Source organism: Ochotona curzoniae, unplaced genomic scaffold (assembly GCF_017591425.1).
Source record: "Ochotona curzoniae isolate NIBS_2020 unplaced genomic scaffold, NIBS_Ocur_1.0 contig_54, whole genome shotgun sequence".
Classification (NCBI taxonomy): Eukaryota; Metazoa; Chordata; class Mammalia; order Lagomorpha; family Ochotonidae; genus Ochotona; species Ochotona curzoniae.
Genome location: NW_024466464.1, coordinates 557,194 through 575,618, shown reverse-complemented (window position 1 = coordinate 575,618; position 18,425 = coordinate 557,194). Strand labels below are relative to the sequence as shown.

Below are 18,425 nucleotides of genomic sequence, written 5' to 3'. Positions count from 1 at the left end.
TCAAGCATCAGTGAAAGCATCCAGTGACTTGTGGGGTTTATTCGTGTCAAATTCATCAAAATAACATGCAGTGCAGTCCATGGGGCAGACACTTCCTGGGGCAACACGAGGTCCCGGGCCATGCAGAGCCTGTCGGGAGCAGGCTTTGCAGTGAAGCTAGGTGGAAGGTGGTGAGGACGGGGCAGGGTTGTTCAGATACAGCAGGGCCCACAGCGGTTTCTGCACCGAGGAGTGGCCTGTGGCAGTGTCTGACAGCGAACTCGGGCAGCAACGTAGAAGGAGCTGGAGGAGCAGCAGCCGTCTCACCGCAGAGCCAGCCTAAGCCTGGCCCTGGGCGGTGGGGAGGGGCAGAGGGCACACTTGCTGAAGGAGAGAGGTGGCCAGGAGGCAGGGTTTGAAGGAGAAAGAACTTAAGACCATCTAAGTTTCAGTGGTAGAGAATCACCAGAATAGGAAAGTGAAAAGGAAAATAGGTTTCCTTTGGGGCAGTCCCAAGCTGAAGAGGTGTGTCGGGGCAGGCTGAGGAGTGGCCCGTGGGAACCTTGCCCCCTGTGCCCTCGGGGAGGCCGACACTGCGTGCCAGCTGACTGTGGGTAAAGTGTAAGTCCACCCGACATTTCCCGTGTAGCCTGGTCACGGCTAGGCAGGGACGTCGCGGTCTGTCCTGTCACTCCTGGCCGCTCGGTCCCGAGAGAGCAGACTCAGCTGCTTCTTCAGTTCCTCAATCTCTCTCTCTTGCTCCATTATCTTCATCTGCAGAGTGAGGTTGACCTGTGAAGGGAAGATGTGAAGCTTTATGGGAATGTCCAGGCTTCGCTGCACATCCGGATAAGTACCACATCACTCCGAGTAGGAGTCCAGTATGGCCACCGCATGTGCTAACTGCAGCTGGGTTAAACTCTTCAGTCCCCTAACTAAATAATACATGAGGGACCACCGTCATCTGGCCACCGTGCACGGTGGAAGGAAACTTAGATGAGCCCTGAGAAACAAAGGGTCAGACGCTGGCCACCTGGCCAGACATGGGGAGGAATGTCTGCCAGGTGCCGGGTTGCGCCGTCAGTGTTTCTGGCATCCTCCATCAACCTCAGCCAGGTGGTTTTCTCATTTCCACACACGTTCTCCACCAACAAGTTTGTGAGAAGCAGACAGACAGAGCCCAGTCTCATCCACGGGTTCATTCCCCAGAAGCTCCCAACAGCTGGCAGCGAGATCAAATCCAGCAGCCTAAAACTCAACCAAGACCTCCCAACTAGGTGAGCCTGCTACCTTCCAGGGCCTAAGCAGGGGGCTGGAGCCAGTCCTCAAAATCAATGAACCAACAGGGTTTTTTCCCCTAATCTTACCAGTTAGAGACAGATCTTTTATCTGCTGGTTCACTCCCCAAATGGCTGCAACAGCCAGAGCTGTGCCAGTCAAAGCTGGGAGCCAGGAGCCTATTTTTTTTTTTAAAAAAAGATTTATCGGAAAGTCAGATATACAGAAAGGAAGAGAGAGAGGGGAAGCTCTTCAGTCCACTGATTCACTCCCCAAGTGACTGCAACGGCTGGTGCTGCACCGATCCACAGCCAGGAGCCAGGATCTTCTTCCGGGTCGCCCATGTGGGTGCAGGTTTCCAAGGCTTTGGTCCATCCACCTCCACCGCTTTCCCAGCATATTAGCAGAGAGCAGGATGGGGAGTTGTGCAGCATTCCAACGCAGGTTAAACTAACATCTCATATTGGTGCAACAGTTTGAATCTCTGCTATTGCACTTCCAATTCAGCTCCCTAATGCACCCAGGAAAACACTGGAGCATGGCCCAAGCACTTGGGACCCTGGTACTGTACCGCAGGAGACCCAGATGGAGGTCCATGGTGCAGGCTTCGACACAGCCCGACCTAGCTGCTGTAGCCATTTGGGGAGAGAAACAATGGGTGGGAGGCCTCTTTTTCACCATGTCCGTCCCTACCTATCTCTGTCACTCTGTTAACCCCTAAGCTAAAAGCCCGCCTCTTCTGGCAAATTCTACAGGTTAGAGAATAAGCTTAACCTTGCCAGTTTCCTGGTATCCCTTGGCATGTGTGAGCTCACAGGGGCTCTCTAACTTCCATAAACAATTATCTGTCTGACTTCAAGGACCACATCTGCTCTCTTCAGACTGTTCGAGAAAGAAGCGCACTGCACCAGTGCTGGCAGCCCACACGGGTACCAGTTAATGTCTTGGCTGATCCACTTTCCAATCCAGCTCCCTGCTTATGACCTGGGAAAGCAGCAGAAGATGGCCCAAGTCCTTGGGACCCTGCCACTTTGGGAGAGATCTGGAAGGGGCTCATGGCTCTTGGCTTCAGATCAGCTCTGCTCTGGCCACTGCAGGAACTTTAGCAGTGAACCAGCCAATGGAAGATCTCTCCTTTCTTTGTAAATCTGTCTTTCCAATAAAAATAAATCAATCTTAAAAATTAAAAAATAAATAAATGCACAGCACCATTTTACCGTTTAGGCTAATAAAACTCACTGTTGGTGGAAAATAAATCAACTCTCCCAAGTCTTTTCAGCAGTTACTAAGCATGGATCCCAAACTAGAATCAGGACTTTGTCTAATAGGATGAGGGCTGGAGAAGGCTGAAGAACCCATCAAGTTCCCAGGCACCCTCAGGTGGCTGTGCTGGCATCGGCACGTGGGGGACCACAGCAGCAACATTGCTCCAGTGCTGTGAGTCCCCGCAGGAGCCTGTGGGTGGGGGCAGAGCTCCTGGGGACGCGGGCTGCTGGCCTGCGGGGCACCTCTGCAGGAGCACAGCACAAGGGCACCTGTGCCCTGTGACCACGGCTGTGGCTGTCATCGAGCTCATTGAAGCTAAGCAGCTCCTGGAAGCGGGCCATCTGGAGACTATGGGCTCTACCTGGCACTGTAACACTGGGCTACCCTGGAGCAACACCACATGACACAATCAAAACCTGGAGCACACAGTGTTACCTAAGGCCCTGTGCTCCCAACCCCCGAGAACTGCTGTAAGTTAGCAACCCTTTGCAACGCATCCCTTCCCACTGGCTTCACACAACGAGGCAGGAATACAATCTTGACAGTGGAAGACTGGCAGCCAGGGGGTTGCCCCGCCTGGCTGGACCATGCTCCAAACACACTGCTGGTGAGCAATGCAGGGAGTTCAGCTGCCTCCACACCTTCAACTCCAAAACTCCACTGCCCTTCAGGGTCTACAGTTTAAAGCTTCCAGCTCTCGCCAGCATTCACAGCATGTACGTACATTCCCGGAGTTCTGGAACAGCTCGCTCTGCAGCAGCTGCAGGGCCGACGGCCTCTGGGACGCATCCCTTCTGGTCAGGTGTTGGATGTACTTGGCTTGTACTGGACACTTTTTGCTGAGAGAATCGGGCAGCTGACCAGCTCTCACAGCGGCCAAGACCTCGACTCGCTCCATCTCAGTCCCAAACGGCTGGAAGAGCTCAAGCAGGATCACACCCAGGCTGTACATGTCCGACTGCGAGAGAGGAGACACGGGTCAGCAGGGACGCCGCCGTCCAGCGCGCCACCCTCACACGCGGCACAGGGCTGCCCGGCCCTAGGAGCATGGCCAGGCGGTACCTGTCCGACTGCGACAAAGAAGGCCTGCTTTGATCTCACCCCTGCCTCCACGACTAAGGGAACAACCCACATAAAACCTGTGCCACCTGAAGGAAGGTTCTTACTAGACAGGAATGAGGGGCCACCATCATTAATCACTAAAAAGATCAATAACTCATCAAGAAGAAAACTGACTGGGTTGTTACTGTGAGAAAAGGATCTGTTTTAACATTTCCTGGAGGAAGAGGGGATGAAAACGCTGCAGTGCCCCATCCTATTTCAAGAGCAGTGAGTGGCAGGTGCCCTGGGGCGTCCATCACCCACGCATCCAGAGGACAGACACCTGCTGACAGACTAGGAGCTCAGCCTCCTTAGGGATACAGTGCCGTGGGAAAAGAGCATTTGTGTCATCCATGGATTTGGAAAGACGCCGCTAAGGTGGCCCCCCAGGACAGTGCAGTGAGGTCTGGCTGCAAAGCAAGGCTTCTGGCTAGAGCGCTCGCCCACCAGACGGAGGTCCTCGGTGCTTCATTACCTCCAAAATCACCTCCCTGCCGGGACCGGGGCCACTGCTGGCACTGTACCAGCTGGAACTCCTGCCTGTGGAGGCGGGTGGACAAAAGGAGAAAAAGCAACAAACACTACCTTGGCATCATACTCGGAACCTTCCAGCTGCTCGGGCGAGGCGTACAGACACGTGCCCACTCTGGAGGTGTGTGTCGGCACACCTAGGGTTAGAAAGCCACACGTCAGACACGGCAGGGCTGGCTGTGTGCACGCGCACGGACGACACTCACCAGGAGCGAGCTGGGATCCAGCGACAAGGGCTGCTGCTGGCTTTTATCTTACCTTGTTAGTAAACACTGAGGGTTCTCTTTAAGACAGTCACACACTTACTCTCCTCGTTGCTGTTGGTCCAGGCTGTCTTCTTCTGGATGATGTCTGCACAGGCAAGACCAAAGTCTCCTATTTTCACTTGCTGAGCGGGGCCGTGAAGGAAAATATTTCTAGGCTATGAACAAACAGAACAAATCAAGTACTTCATCTCCTTAAATAGTAGAAACTTGTGCCTATTAAGAGTTTTCAACGCAGAAGCAAGCAGGTGCCTCTAAAACCTTCAAACTATTGAGCAGGGTAAGGCGTTGAGTCTGGTGGTCAGCACGCAGCTAGCCGCCTGCTTCGCCTACCACAGTGCCTGGGTTTGAGTCTCGGCTCCAGCACAGTTCCACCTTCCTATCAGCAGCGACCATGGGGGTCAGCATGTAATGGCCCAGGTACCATGGGAAGTGAGATTACGTTCACAGCTCTCAGACTGGAGCAGCTCCAGACCACTGTGGGTATCCAGGGAGCGAACCAGCAGATGGAAGCGCATTCTCTATGCCTCAAATTTTAAATTCTGAGTAAGTTCTAAATTTAGATGCATATTTGAGTCCTAAACAGCCACTCCCCAAGGTCCAGCAAAATGGCTCAGTGACTGAATCCTCACCTTGCACATGCCACAACCCCACATGGGCACCGGTTCAGGTCCCAGCTTCTCTACTTCCCATCCAGCTCTCTGCTTATGGACCAGAAAGGCAGTGGAAGATGACCCAAGGCCCTGGGTCTCTGCACCAACAGGGAAGACCTGAACAAATTCCCAGCTTCAGATCAGCTCAGCTCTGGCCACTGTAGCCATTTGGCAGTTGGGGGATTTGAACCAGTGGATAGAAGATCTCGATGTCTCTCCTCTATCTGCTGCCTTTCCAATAAATACAAATCTTTTTTTTTTTTAAGATTTATTTTTATTATTTTTTTATTGGAAAGGCGGATATACAGAGAGGAGAGACAGAGAGGAAGATCTTCTGTCTGATGATTCACTCCCCAAGTGAGCGCAACGAGCCGATACTATGCCGATCCGAAGCCAGGAGCCTCTTCCGGGTCTCCCACGCGGGTGCAGAGTCCCAAAGCTTTGGGCCATCCTTGACTGCTTTCCCAGGCCACAGGCAGGGAGCTGGAAGGGAAGCGGGGCTGCTGGGATTAGAACCAGCGCCCATATGGGATCCCGGGCGTGCAAGGCGAGGACCTTAACCACTTGCGCCACCGCGCCGGGCCCCAAATACAAATCTTAAAAATGAAATAAAATACAATGATGTGGTTGCTTCAAGGCCGAGAGCCACAAGGGGAGAGCACGCTGTATCCCCAAGGGCTTCCCCGCCCTGCCAGCACACCATCACCCACAACTCTATCATGCTGTGAGCTTTGTCCTGGAAACTCTGGCATCACTAACGCCCGGTACCCCGACAGCCCTCCTTTTCGAGCCAGCACTGCAACTACTGCGAGGGCTCGCACTTAACTCAGACTCAAGCCATGGCCAGCTGAGCACTTAGGTAAGTGACAAGCTGCGCCTACATGGGGAGGGAAGACCCCACTGAAAGCCCAGATACAGGAAACATTCTTACTTTAAATATAATCATCTTCTATTTTTATCGTACTCACAGCATAAATTCTCAATTTTGTGAGTTGTCTGACATACAGGTGAAATGGAACGGGAAAGAAAATACATAATTTTAAGTGTAAGATGCCAATCTGAATATTTTTTTATGGCTGTGTAAAAACCACGAAAAACTATGCTAACATCTGACACCATATGATCAGTAAGAAAAGTTGGAAAAAGACTGGCTCTAAGATATAAATGAACAGTGTTTGCGGATACAAGTTTCAGACGTTCTAGAAGGTTCTAGAACAGAACTGGAGAAGCCATCACAAGGACAGAAGGTGGCCATTCCGCAGCAGCACGGCCACCTGAACGCACTCTGTCTGCAGCTCACTCATGGGCAACCTGATCGGGAGGGGAAGCCGAGCGCGGGGTGCTGCCAGGGGCCCAGCCCTGAAGACCCGGCCCACCATCCCCACGCTGCACCACAAGCTCTACAAGGCCATCCTCAAGGAAGACCGCGCTGCCATCAGGGCGCTCCTGCGAAGCCACCCTGTGAACCAGCCCATCACCGTGCTGGCCACCTCGTGCATCTACAAACTCATGCTGTCTCAGGTAGCAGACACAGGGAAGCACACCGAGCACCGCCCCCGGGTGCTCGCCAGACCCGCACTGCCCCCAGGCCGCAGGCCAGGCGCCTCCCAGGCCCTCCACACACCCAGAGCAGCGCTCTCAAGCCTGCAACCCCCTGCCCCCACACACTGCTAGCTGAAACGTGTCACCCTCTCACACATACCCTTGGAGATTACATCTGTGCTGGGATAATTTTTTGTTTAACATGTGCATTTCTGTTTTCTAAGTTTATATGCAATGAGTGTTATCTTAATGATGAAAACAATTTCCCAACAGGTGGTCACCTTCCTTTCGCTCCCCTCTCTTACCCTGCGTTGTAGACAACTATTGGTTACATAGGTATTTTCTCAACTGGCATAAAACAGCTCTGATCGTGCTGCTGCTCTTTCTTTCTTTTTTTTTTTCTTAAGATTTATTCATACTTACTGCAAAGGCAGATTTATAGAGATGGAAAAGCAGAAAGATCTTCCATCCATTGGTTCACTCTCCAAATGGTCCCAAGGCCAGAGTGGGGCCAACCCAAATCCGGGAGCCAGGAGCTCCTCCAGGCCTCCCCCACGGGTGCAGGGTCCCAAGGCTTTGGGCTGTCCTCTGCTGCTTTCCCAGGCCACAGGCAGGGAGCTGGATGGGAGTGGAGGAGCCAGGACACGCACCAGTTCCCACAGGGGATGCACACACTTACCGAGGATTAGTAGCCAGTCCCATGCTGCATTATCTTTAAAAGGCTGAACATGCAAACCTCGTTGCTGATAGTATGCACACAACTTTGGCAAAGCCAGAAAACAGCACCTACTTGTCACTGTCCTTGTGAGTTCACCTGGACTAAGGGCTACCACAGTAATTACCATCAGTGCCAGTTCTGAGCTTTGTCACTCCCACCTTGTGTTTCTCTGAAATGCAGACCTAAGCCAGGTCTGATGGCTCAGTGGTTGAATCCTTGCCTTGCACATGCCAGGATCCCAAATGGGCATCAGTTGCGTCCTGGCTGCTACACTTCCCATCCAGCTTCCTGCCTGTGGCCTGGGAAAACGGTGGAGGACGGCCCAAAGCCTTGGAAAACGGCACCCGCATGGGAGACCCAGAAGAAGCTCCTGGCTTCAGATTAGCTAAGCTTTGGCTGTGTGGCCACTTGAGGAATAAACCAGCAGATGGAAGATCTGTCTCTCTGTCTTTCCAATAAAAGTAAATTAATCTAAAAAATAAATAAATAAAAAGTTTCCAGTGCACTTCCCTCTATCAAGGTCAAGATAAACCAAAGATGACTTTTGCCCCCAAGGGCTCTCATGCACCTGCTTTCTCCCGAGCAGACGGAGCTCACGGTCCCCATTCACCTGGCTGCTGGCCACCACAAGGCTCAGAGCTTGCTGTGCCTGCTGGAACACGGTGCCGACCCGGATATCCGGTAAGCTGATGTTGCAGTACAGACTTCCAGTGCAGATGCTCCGCCCCCCCAGTGCAAGGACCTGCTCACTCTTTATGGACTACAGACTGAGCTATTTTTAAACACTCCGACTTCCTTGCCAGCTAGATGAGTCAGACGGTCCTGAGGAATGGGAAGCAGTGCCAGAACATGGAGCAGCTGGCCCCATCACTGTACACTAGGTTCTGACTGCTGACGGTCAGGGGGCGAACGCACTGGGCCTGGCCATGGCCCTCCAGGGGCCGCAGTGCTGGCCAGAGAAACCAAGCCCAAAGAGGCTGCCCCCCAACCTGGGGCGATAGAACCGCCACACACCCTCCTCCCCACCCCAAGCCCTGTGATGTCTAAGACATAAAGCAGCCACACGGATGTTGAAACATTTCTTTACCTAGACAGTGTTACTTTTAGTCCTTCTCAGTGAATCCAGTGTGACTTGTCCTCACTGCCCACTCCAGGGACGACAAAGGCCGGACCACACTGCACTTGATTCTGCTGCAGTGGCCAATCACTTCCAGCACGTGGACCACATCAGATGCCACAATGCAAAAAACCCACATGGACATTCAGAAAAACGCTGTGCTGTGCCTACGCATCCTGTGCGAACACGGGGCTCAGGTTAACGCTCAGGTGGATGAAGACAGCAAGTGCCCGGCGACACAAGGGTCCAGTCTCTCCATCCTGACCCACAGCGACAGCCCTGCCAAGGCTGCTGGGGAGGCCTACATGACGCCCCTTCACATCGCGGCCAAAGCCCTGAACACGGCCATGGTAGAGATGCTCATCGCCTGTGGCGCCAACGTCAACCGTGCCGTCTCCTCCACGGGGTACACAGCCCTGAAGCTGGCCGTGTGCACGGCGTCCAGCAAGGCGGGCCAGCTGCTGGACGCGGGGGTGAACTGCATCCGCCTGCTGCTGACCCACGGAGCCCAGGTCAACGCCCAGGACCACCAGGGGCAGACGTCGCTCCACGAGGCGTGCTACGGAGGCCGACAGGCCGTCATTGAGCTCCTCCTTGAATTTGAAGCTGACGTCAACATCCTGACCAACAAGGGCGAGTCCCCAGTCTACATGTTCTTGCAACGCCCCTCCAACATGGGGGCGGCCGCCGTTCTGTCCAGACTGCTGGGGCGCACCTACCCTCTGAGGCTGACCAACCACCAAGGCGTCCTCCCCGCGGTCATCAGGCTGCCCCAGTTCCACCGCCTCAGACACACTCTGACCAAGCTATCGCAAAAGCCTTGGCCCCTCCAGGACATCTGTAAAAGGAACATCAGGAACACGTACGGCGAGCAGCACAAGCAGCGGCTCCGGCAGCTGCTGCCTGACAAGATCTGGAACTCGGTCTATGGCTGCCAGGACGTGGCACGCCTCCTCAGGTAAGCGAGCAAGGCTCCCTGCCAGGAACCTGCCGCACAGCCGCACTCGGTGGCCACGAACTCGGAAATACTGAGCTGATCGTTTTCATACCCCAAAGGTACAAACCCATGCTTCTTAATTAATAAAGTGATTTACATGCTAACTTTTTCAAAAATACTCTATACATTTGTTTGTTTTCTTTGAAAGAGGAGAGAGAAAAAGCTTCTATACACTGGTCCGCTGCTCAAAGCCTGCAACAGCTAGGGCTGGACCAGGATGAGCCCAGGAGCCTTTGAACTCAGCCGAGTTCTCCATGTGGGTAGCAGGCACCCACCCTGAGCTGCCGCCTACCAGCTTACACACTAGCAGGACACTGGACCTGGAAGCGGAGCTGGGATTTCTTGAACCCAAGCAGCACCCTCACATTGGATACAGACACACCAAGTAGCACCCTAACAGTTGCACTTCACAACTAACCACCAATACTAACTTTTAAAAGATTTATTTACTTCAAAAACAGGTTACAAAGACAGTGGAAGAATCTTAGCTCTTCCATAACCAGGCTGGGCCAGGCCAAAGCCAGCGGCCAGGAGCTCCATCTAGGTGTCCTTCCCAGACACAGCAGCAGGGGCCTGGATCAGGAGCGGAGCAGCCCGGACTCAACCCGGGGCTCATACAGGATGCTGACATCACAGGCAGTGGTGTAACCCACAGCAACATAAAGCTAGTCCTTCTAAATTCCCTTTAAATGTCCTTTCTGTGATTTAATTTTAACTGAAAGGTAAGCAAATTTAACTCAACACTCCTGCCTGGGCCAGGTGATGGTGCGGCGTGGGTTAAGCCACACTCGGGCTGTCTGCAAGCAGCGCGGGACTCAGGCCCACTTCTGCTCTGGATCCAGCTTCGCGCACGTGTGCCTGGGAGACGGCAGAGGACGGCCAGAGCACTGGGTCCCTAAGACCGTGTGAGTGTCTTGGTGAGCATTAAGTGCATCGCCTGTCATGAACTATACCAGGACTCAGAGCACTGTGACAAGCTGGAAAAATAGTACAGAGAATTCTCAGACACCCAGAACAACTGCTTCTGTATACCACCCCAGGCTTCACACTCTACCATGCCGTGAGACGGCCATTAAGAGCACAGAGACGGGAGCGCACCACGCCTCGCAGTCTGCTGTAGCTCAGCAAGCCCACGCCTCGCCTCGCCACACCAACACAAAGCCATCAGTGTCAGGGCTCGGCCAGCCCCACTTACCTTCAGGTCTCTGTGCACGATGCCCATATTATGTATGTAAAACACACCTTCCACCAATTCTTGGAAAATTTTTGTTGCAACACTGAGCATAACATAAGGACCTTGAAGTAAAAAGGAAAAATAAAACATTTTATTTCTCTCATTTTCTTACACTTCGAAAGGGCTAAGATGGCTGTAAACACGCTTACACGTGCGCCTTCAGCCACTTGCAGATGCTGAACTAAGTCGGCTCTCTCCGAAGGCCCTCAAGTCTAGACACAGGCAGAGGAGACGAGCTCTGCTCGGACCAGCCGAGAGAGCATCACCACCTGGCACCGCGAGGCACCCCCTGGCACCGCCTGGCACCGTGAGGCGTGCGTGGGCAGTCACGCAGAGCCAGAGTTAATGACCACTGCTAGCCAACCCACGAGCCGCGGCAGACAAAGACCGATGCCTTTCAGTGCTGGATACACTGAAGCGTATGGGAAATGAAGCGTTTCAAACAAACCTTCCAGACGATGGATTTCCTGTCTTGCGCCAGCATGATTTAACTCTTCTCTTATTTCCTTATTTATAATTTATTTAATCTAGTGTGGCTAGGACACCCGCTCTATTAACATTACACTTTAGTGTATGTGTGTGTGTGAAAGAAAGGTTTTTAAAAAGTAAAATGAACATGAAATGCATTAATATGGTGATGTTATAAAAATGAGTTTAGAAAGTAGAGGTTTTATAAAATTCAAACAAAATTGATAGAGAAATTGTTATTTTCCTGTTATGTAAGCTTAATGAAATCAATACTTTTATTTATTTGTTTTTTAAAGATTTATTTAGTTTTACTAGAAAGGCAGGTGAACAGAGGAATCTTTCATCCACTGGTTCACTCCCCAGAGAACCAGGCCAGAGATGGACTAGTTCAAAGCCAGGAGCCAGAAACGTCCTCCAGGCCTCCCACACGGGGACACGAGGACACGGGGACACGGGCCCTTGAACCACCCTCCACTGCCTCCCACACGGGGACACGGGAACACGGGGACACGGGCCCTTGAACCACCCTCCACTGCCTCCCACACGGGGACACGGGCACTTGGACCACCCTCCACTGCCTCCCACACGGGGACACGGGCACTTGGACCACCCTCCACTGCCTCCCACACGGGGACACGGGCACTTGGACCACCCTCCACTGCCTCCCACATGGGGACACGGGCACTTGAACCACCCTCCACTGCCTCCCACACGGGGACACGGGCACTTGGACCACCCTCCACTGCCTCCCACACGGGGACACGGGCACTTGAACCACCCTCCACTGCCCTCCCACGCTTGTTAGCAAGTAGCTGGGTTGGAAAGAAAGTGGCCAGGACTTGCACCAGCGCTCTGCTAAGGGATGCTGGCATCACAAGTGGTGGCTTATCCGGCTGTGCCACAATGCCACAACGCCAGGCCTCCTATTTCTGATGTTTCTACCCTCCCGTCGAAAGCTCATCTCAGAGTCTGAATATATTAACTGACTTACAACTTGGAACAAATAAAGGTCTCAATGAGTGATCAGTGAGTTTTTACTTAAAATCAGGTTACAGACATCTATTATTTTGATAAGCTAAGACAGCAGTTCTCAGGGCAGACAGCTGCACACTGGTAGACGCCGCTAGGGGTGCCCACATCCCACACTGGCACGCCTGAGCCTGAATACCAACTCTGCTTCCCACAGCAGCTTCCTAGGACAGGCCCCCGGGGAGGCAGGCGGATGGCTCAGGGCTTCGGCTCCTCCCTCCCGTGCGGCAGTGACCCTGGCTCCGGCCTTCAACTTGGCTCAGGCCTGGCCGTAACAGGCCTCAAGGGAGTGAACCAGCAGAGAGATCTGTCTCTGAGGAAAACGCATAAATAAAACTTTAAAATAATGAGACTTCAACTGTGGCCAAGCATGAGAATCAGAAAGACGTTGTTGTTGTTAAGATTTTTTTTTTAAATTAGAATGTCAGACATACAGACAGGATGAGAGACAGGAAAATCTTCTGTCCGATGACTCACTCCCTAAGTAACTGCAACGACCAGAGCTGAACCAATCCAAAGCCAGGAGCCTAGAGCTTCCTCTGGGTCTCCCACGCAGGTGCAGGGTCCCAAAGCCTTGGGCCGTCCTCGACTGCTTTTCCAGGCCACAAGCAGGGAGCTGGATGGGAAGTGGGGCCGCTGAGATTAGAACCAGCGCCCATATGGGGTCCTGGTGCGTTCAAGGTGAGGACCTCAGCCGCTAGGCTACCACACTGGGCCCAGAGATTATTTTTAATACCAGAGGCCAAGATCTATCTCAGGGCAATTTTATGAACCTAAATACAAAACATGAAGTCTGACCAACCAGTAAGCTGTTTGGGACATGTAAGTCCCACATCAGAATTTCCGGGTTCAGCTCCCAGTCCACTCTCAATTCTGGCTTCATGCTAATTTAGATTGTGGGGGACAGCACTGATGTCCCAAACGTTTGGGCGCCTGTCATCCATGTGAGAGCCACGGAGTGAGCCCCTCCCTCCCCCGCCTCTCCCCTCCCCCCCTTCCCCCCTCTGTCCCTGCATCCAGAACACCGGCACTCACAGGCAGACTCGTCCACACACTCGCGGCTGCGCCGGTTCCTCTCGGCGATCCAGTCCCACAGGGAGAGCTCGCACAGCTGCATCTGGATGTGCAGCATCAGGTGATACTGCACCTAGGAGGGGAGGACCACGCTCAGCGCTGCAGTGCCATCGCCCCCGGCCCAGCGCCTGTGAAAGCCGCCTGTGCAGACTCAAGGAGGCGGGCAGGCAGGGCCCGGCTGGCAGCTGCCCTCCCAAGCAACACTGGGGACCTGACTCTGACACTGTCTGGTCTGTGCTCCGCAGAAGTGAGTTTAAAAATGAAGATGAACCATCAAGGAAGTCATCTTACATACAATCCAAACCCTACATACTTTGGCTGGCTTCATACTGCACATTACTAATAGGGAAAAGGCAAGCAAATATTAAGTAGGCAGCTCGCTCACTTGGGCGCACATGAACATTCGCCAAATACAATACAGAGAAATTAAATCAATCTAAATTGATTAAGAGACTAAAATATAGTCTTTGACGAGAAGTCCAATTTTTAAATACTAACAGAGCCTGTTAATGCCCAAGCTTTTTGTTTATAACCCTCAGGACCACTAACCAACAGGATCCCCAAAACTGGCCCTACAATCCTACTGGGTCTCACCTAAATTCATCCCCTGAGCTATAAAACACCTTTTCTGCATAAAAATATGTTTAGAACACGAGCAAGGTGGAAGTGGCACCGTGAGGGTGGTGAGAGGAGGATCAGAAGAAGCCGCTTCAGGCCACACGGGGAGGAGGGTGCGACAGGTGCGACAGGCAGGCGGAGGAGCCAACGCAGAGGGATGACACGTGCAGGCCGTACCCCACCACCGCACGTTGGGCAAGGGAGCTTCCGGCGGAGTCACCTACCCCCATGTGCCCCAACAGGTTTTCCTCAGACGATTCCTCCGTGGATGTGAAATTCTCTTCCAGCTCTGAATCGTGCCCAAGCTCAACGGGGCCGCTTTCGTGGCCCTCGGAGGACGATTCAGACCCACTGGTCTCCCTGATGGCGAGGTCGGCGCTGTAGCTCACCAGCTTGTTATTCTGACTCTGGGTGGTAGGTTCCCCAACAGACTTTTCTTTTCCTGGGGTGAGCTCAGCGAAGACAATCGATGAGCCGCCACTTTCGTCATTTTTAATGCCATATTTGGCTCTGGGGAGAGTAAGGAAAGACAAAAATCAACACTAAGAAAAAACAAATCCAGAGCAATTCGGCTGTCCTCAGGCCTACGGCATTCCACCTGTCCACACCGGCACTCCATCTGTCCACACGGCATTCCATCTGTCCACACCAACATTCCACCTGTCCACGCGGCATTCCACCTGTCCACACTGGCATTCCATCTGTCCACACGGCATTCCATCTGTCCACACCGGCATTCCATCGGTCCACACTGGCATTCCATCTGTCCACACCAGCATTCCACCTGTCCACACGGCATTCCATCTGCCCACGCAGCGGCATTTATCTGTGATACTGACAGGAGAGCTCTGACAGCAGGAAACTAACCTAACATCCCGTAATGAAAATAGCCCAGAGTGTGGCAGACTTCTGGCCAAGCGCGAGACACCGAGTCTTGCCTTGGAGTGCTGGGTCGCACCTCCAGCCGGACCCTGCCCCCTGCTTCCTGCTCATGCAGACCCCAGGGAGGCAGTGGCCACACCCAGGTCATCGGCCCACCTACATAGTGAGTGTCAGGCCCAGGAGCCCCAGGGGTGGAGGTTCCAGTGAGACCTGGGTTTCCTGGTCCAGGTCCTTGGGCCCTTCTGTGCAGTGGATGCTAGATCTGTGAGCCCCAGAGGTGAGGAGGCCCAGAGAGGCCTGGGTCTCCTGGTCCACCCAAGCCCACCTGTGTGGTAGGGGCCAGGTCCATGAGCCCCATGGGTTGGGGGCGTGTCTCACATGACCCAGGTCACCTGACTCAGCCCACCTAGAACTGGTCCTCCCCAATGCTGAAGATGGAGTGCTGGATGGCAGACCATGGTGCACATGGAGGACATGACAGCTCATTGGGACCTGCAGATGGGCGACACTGACAGCATTTCCAAACTACTGCATCCGCTGGGCAGAACCTTCAGAACATGCGCCATTGTGACCCTGGGTTGACATCAGGTGGCCTTGCCCCATCCTCGGGTACTGGGATGGTTGGCAGGCTGGGAATGGCCTATCCCTTTACCTTCCCCTCCCCGCCCCCGAAACAAGAAGAAGAAATAGAAAGCTTGGAAACAATGATCAGACCCACCTCTCCCTAACCCTAGATCCTCCCCACCCCAATCAGCCATGTAAACATCATCTAAAATAAAAATTTAGAAAAAAAAAGGAAAAAAGGTGGGGAGAAGAAGTAGGAAAAGACAGCTTTTTGTAAAAGTAGGAAATCTGAAGGCATAAAATTGCAATTTTGGCAAATTAGTGTAAATATTGTTGTATTATTAAAACAAGCAGTGTCATAACAACTTAAAGCCATTGCCTTTGGAAACAACATCCAATATGAGCACTGGTTCAAGTCCTGGCTATTCCCCTTTTGATCCAGCGCCCTGCTTAGAAAATAGTGGAGAATGACCCAAATGCTTGGGCCTCTATATTCACAAGGAGGACCTTGAAGAAGCTCCAGGTTTCAGATCAGCCCAGTCCTGGCCACTGCAGCCATTTGGGAAGTGAACCAGCAGATGGAAACTCCCTTTCTTTCTGAACTTTTCCTTTCAAATAAATAAATAAATCTTTAAAAACAGTTCAAGAAATTTAAGAAATATGTCACACAGGAAATGATTCAAATGAAAGCTGATATATCAGAAATTAAGAACACAGTGGAGCAAATTAAAAGTACAGTGCAGAGTCTCCAAAATAGAATGAAGGGGGCAGAAGAAAGAGTCTCAGAATTGGAAGATATCTCCTGTCACCAGGGGGAAGCAAACAAACAGAAAGCTGGAAGCAGAGCTGGATCAGGCCAAAAAAAGTATTCAAGAACTGAAAGACACTATTAAGAAGCCAAATATAAGAGTTATGGGAGTCCCAGAAGATGTAGAGAGAAAGCTGAGTTTAAAAATGTATTTAATGAAATAATAAGGGAAAATTTCTATAATCTAGAGAAAGAATTTGGAAAACAACATCCAGGAGGGGCACAGAACTCCCAACAGGCTTAACCAAATGTAATCTTCCCCACCACACATGATCATCAAGCTCTCTTCAACCAAACATAAGGAAAAGATCCTTAAATGTGCATGTGAAAAAAAATCAACTGATATATAAAGGAATGCCAATTAAACTCACAGGAGATCTCTCACAGGAAACTCTACAGGCAAGAAGAGAATGGAGCATCATATTCCAGATTCCAAAAGAAAAAAATTGTTGGCCCAAGACAACGTACCCAGCAAAGCTTTCTTTCATCTTTGAAAATGAAATAAAATTCTTCCAGAGTAAAGAAAAGTTAAAATAATATGCCTCTTCCAAACCTGCTCTACAAATGATACTTCAAGATGTTCTCTTGACAGAGAAGAGGAATAGCACCTACCAAAACCAAAGGCAAACAGGAAGAACATCCCAGTAAAATGACAACAAAAGACTAAACCAATGAACAACCCACTGCTAAAAGAACAGGACCAAATTACTACCCATTCATATTAACCCTGAATGTAAATGGCTTAAACTCATCAATCAAGCATCATAAGATTAATAGACTAGATTAAAAAACAGAACCCATTTATTTGTTGCCTACAGAAGACATATCTCACCAACAAAGATCAGCGGAAACTGTATCTCATGGATTTTGATTTTTTTTTCAAGTTTTATCTCTTCAAAATATTTTCTCATTAACTTCTCCACTGACTTATAGATCATATACGAGCATAATTTTCAAGAAGGTTCTTGATTTTCATGTTTTCAATGACACATTAGTCATTCAGTAGCATGTTATTTAACTTCATGCTACTGATTCTAATTTCTTTTTTTCTTCCTGTTATTGATTTTGTATTGTGGCTTTTCATGTACAGGGATGTATAGTAACTGTGTAATGGAAACTACCATATCCAGACCGAGGATGCAATGCAGTACACATCTCTACCTCCAGACCAAAGATGGACTCTCAATGAAACCATTAACTGTATCCTGACAATAGGCTGCTGAACTGGCTGCCATTGTCCGTGCCCACGATGATGGACATTTGACTATTAATGAAGAACTATACTATAGCAATAATACAGGGGAACTCAGTGGGGGGAGGGGATAAGGGAAATCCCAGGGCCTGTAGAACTATATCATAAAATAACAATAATAATAATGAACAGAAGTAAAATTAAAAAAAAAAAATTTTAAAGCAAACAAATTTCAAGCAGGAAAGAAAACACTGCAAAGAAAAGTAGGAAACATTTCCCCCAGCTGCCAGCAGCAGATGACAAGGCAACACACTGCCGGTGACAGGCGGTGACAGGCGGTGACAGGCAGTGACAGGCGGTGACAGCCCAGTGACAGGTGGTGACAGGCCGGTGATAGCCCAGTGACAGGCGGTGACAGGCCGGTGACAGGCAGTGACAGGCCAGTGACAGGCCAGTGACAGGCAGGTGACAGGCAGTGACAGGCCAGTGACAGGCGGTGACAGGCCGGTACAGGCCAGTGACAGGTGGTGACAGGCCGGTGACATCCCAGTGACAGGCGGTGACAGGCAGTGACAGGCCAGTGACAGGCGGTGACAGGCCGGTACAGGCCAGTGACAGGTGGTGACAGGCCGGTGACATCCCAGTGACAGGCGGTGACAGGGCAGTGATAGCCGGGTGACAGGCCAGTGACAGGCAGGTGACAGGCCAGTACAGGCCAGTGACAGGCAGGTGACAGGTGGTGACAGCCCAGTGACAGGCGGTGACAGGGCAGTAATAGCCGGGTGACAGGCCAGTGACAGGCCAGTGACAGGCCGGTGACAGGCCAGTGACAGGCCGGTAACACACCGGTGACACGCTGTTACGGGCCAGTGACAGGCCGGTGACAGCCCAGTGACAGGCCGGTGACAGCCCAGTGACAGGTGGTGACAGGCGGTGACAGGCGGTGACAGGTGGTGACAGGCGGTGACAGGCGGTGACAGGCGGTGACAGGCGGTGACAGGCCCACGGCCCCTACGCACAGGTGATCCCCCCCACGTACCTGTTCTCTTCGGTGTCGGACAGCACCTCCAGAGAAGGCAGCTCGAGAGGGACTCTGCCTGCTAAGCAAGGG

General features: G+C 51.9%; 2 protein-coding genes and 1 long non-coding RNA gene across 5 annotated transcripts in view; 2 read left to right on the top strand and 1 right to left on the bottom strand.

The window, feature by feature from the left end:
* Positions 1–19: 19 nt before the first annotated feature.
* Positions 20–18,425, bottom strand: part of EIF2AK1 (eukaryotic translation initiation factor 2 alpha kinase 1) — a 30,663-nt gene continuing 12,257 nt past the window's right edge. The window contains exons 8-15 of one of the 3 annotated variants that reach the window (XM_040990001.1): positions 18,354–18,407; positions 14,093–14,378; positions 13,212–13,323; positions 10,641–10,741; positions 4,462–4,576; positions 4,210–4,292; positions 3,248–3,481; positions 20–771 (exon numbers count right to left, since the gene is read on the bottom strand). In XM_040990001.1, coding sequence (XP_040845935.1) covers positions 640–771; positions 3,248–3,481; positions 4,210–4,292; positions 4,462–4,576; positions 10,641–10,741; positions 13,212–13,323; positions 14,093–14,378; positions 18,354–18,407 — 1,117 coding nt within the window. In that variant the 3' untranslated portion in view covers positions 20–639. Of the gene's footprint in view, positions 772–3,247; positions 3,482–4,209; positions 4,293–4,461; positions 4,577–10,640; positions 10,742–13,211; positions 13,324–14,092; positions 14,379–18,353; positions 18,415–18,425 lie in introns of all 3 variants that reach the window. The other 2 variants (XM_040989999.1, XM_040990000.1) reach the window with 2 other exon arrangements.
* LOC121162784 lies at positions 449–14,012 on the top strand. The gene is made up of 3 exons (XR_005884857.1): positions 449–526; positions 4,303–4,312; positions 14,000–14,012. It is a non-coding gene; the product is annotated as an uncharacterized LOC121162784 (long non-coding RNA).
* ANKRD61 (ankyrin repeat domain 61) lies at positions 6,374–9,557 on the top strand. Its single transcript, XM_040990002.1, has 3 exons — positions 6,374–6,592; positions 7,915–8,012; positions 8,486–9,557. Exons 1-3 carry the CDS (start codon positions 6,374–6,376, stop codon positions 9,408–9,410), a joined length of 1,242 nt encoding a protein of 413 aa, XP_040845936.1. The 3' UTR covers positions 9,411–9,557.

Excerpts from the sequence above, each read along its gene's own strand:
- ANKRD61 (XM_040990002.1), top strand. The coding sequence starts at position 6,374 with ATGGGCAACCTGATCGGGAGGGGAAGCCGAGCGCGGGGTGCTGCCAGG. Across the intron at positions 6,593-7,914 it reads ACAAACTCATGCTGTCTCAG|CAGACGGAGCTCACGGTCCC; the intron begins GTAGCAGACACA and ends CTTTCTCCCGAG. Across the intron at positions 8,013-8,485 it reads GGTGCCGACCCGGATATCCG|GGACGACAAAGGCCGGACCA; the intron begins GTAAGCTGATGT and ends TGCCCACTCCAG.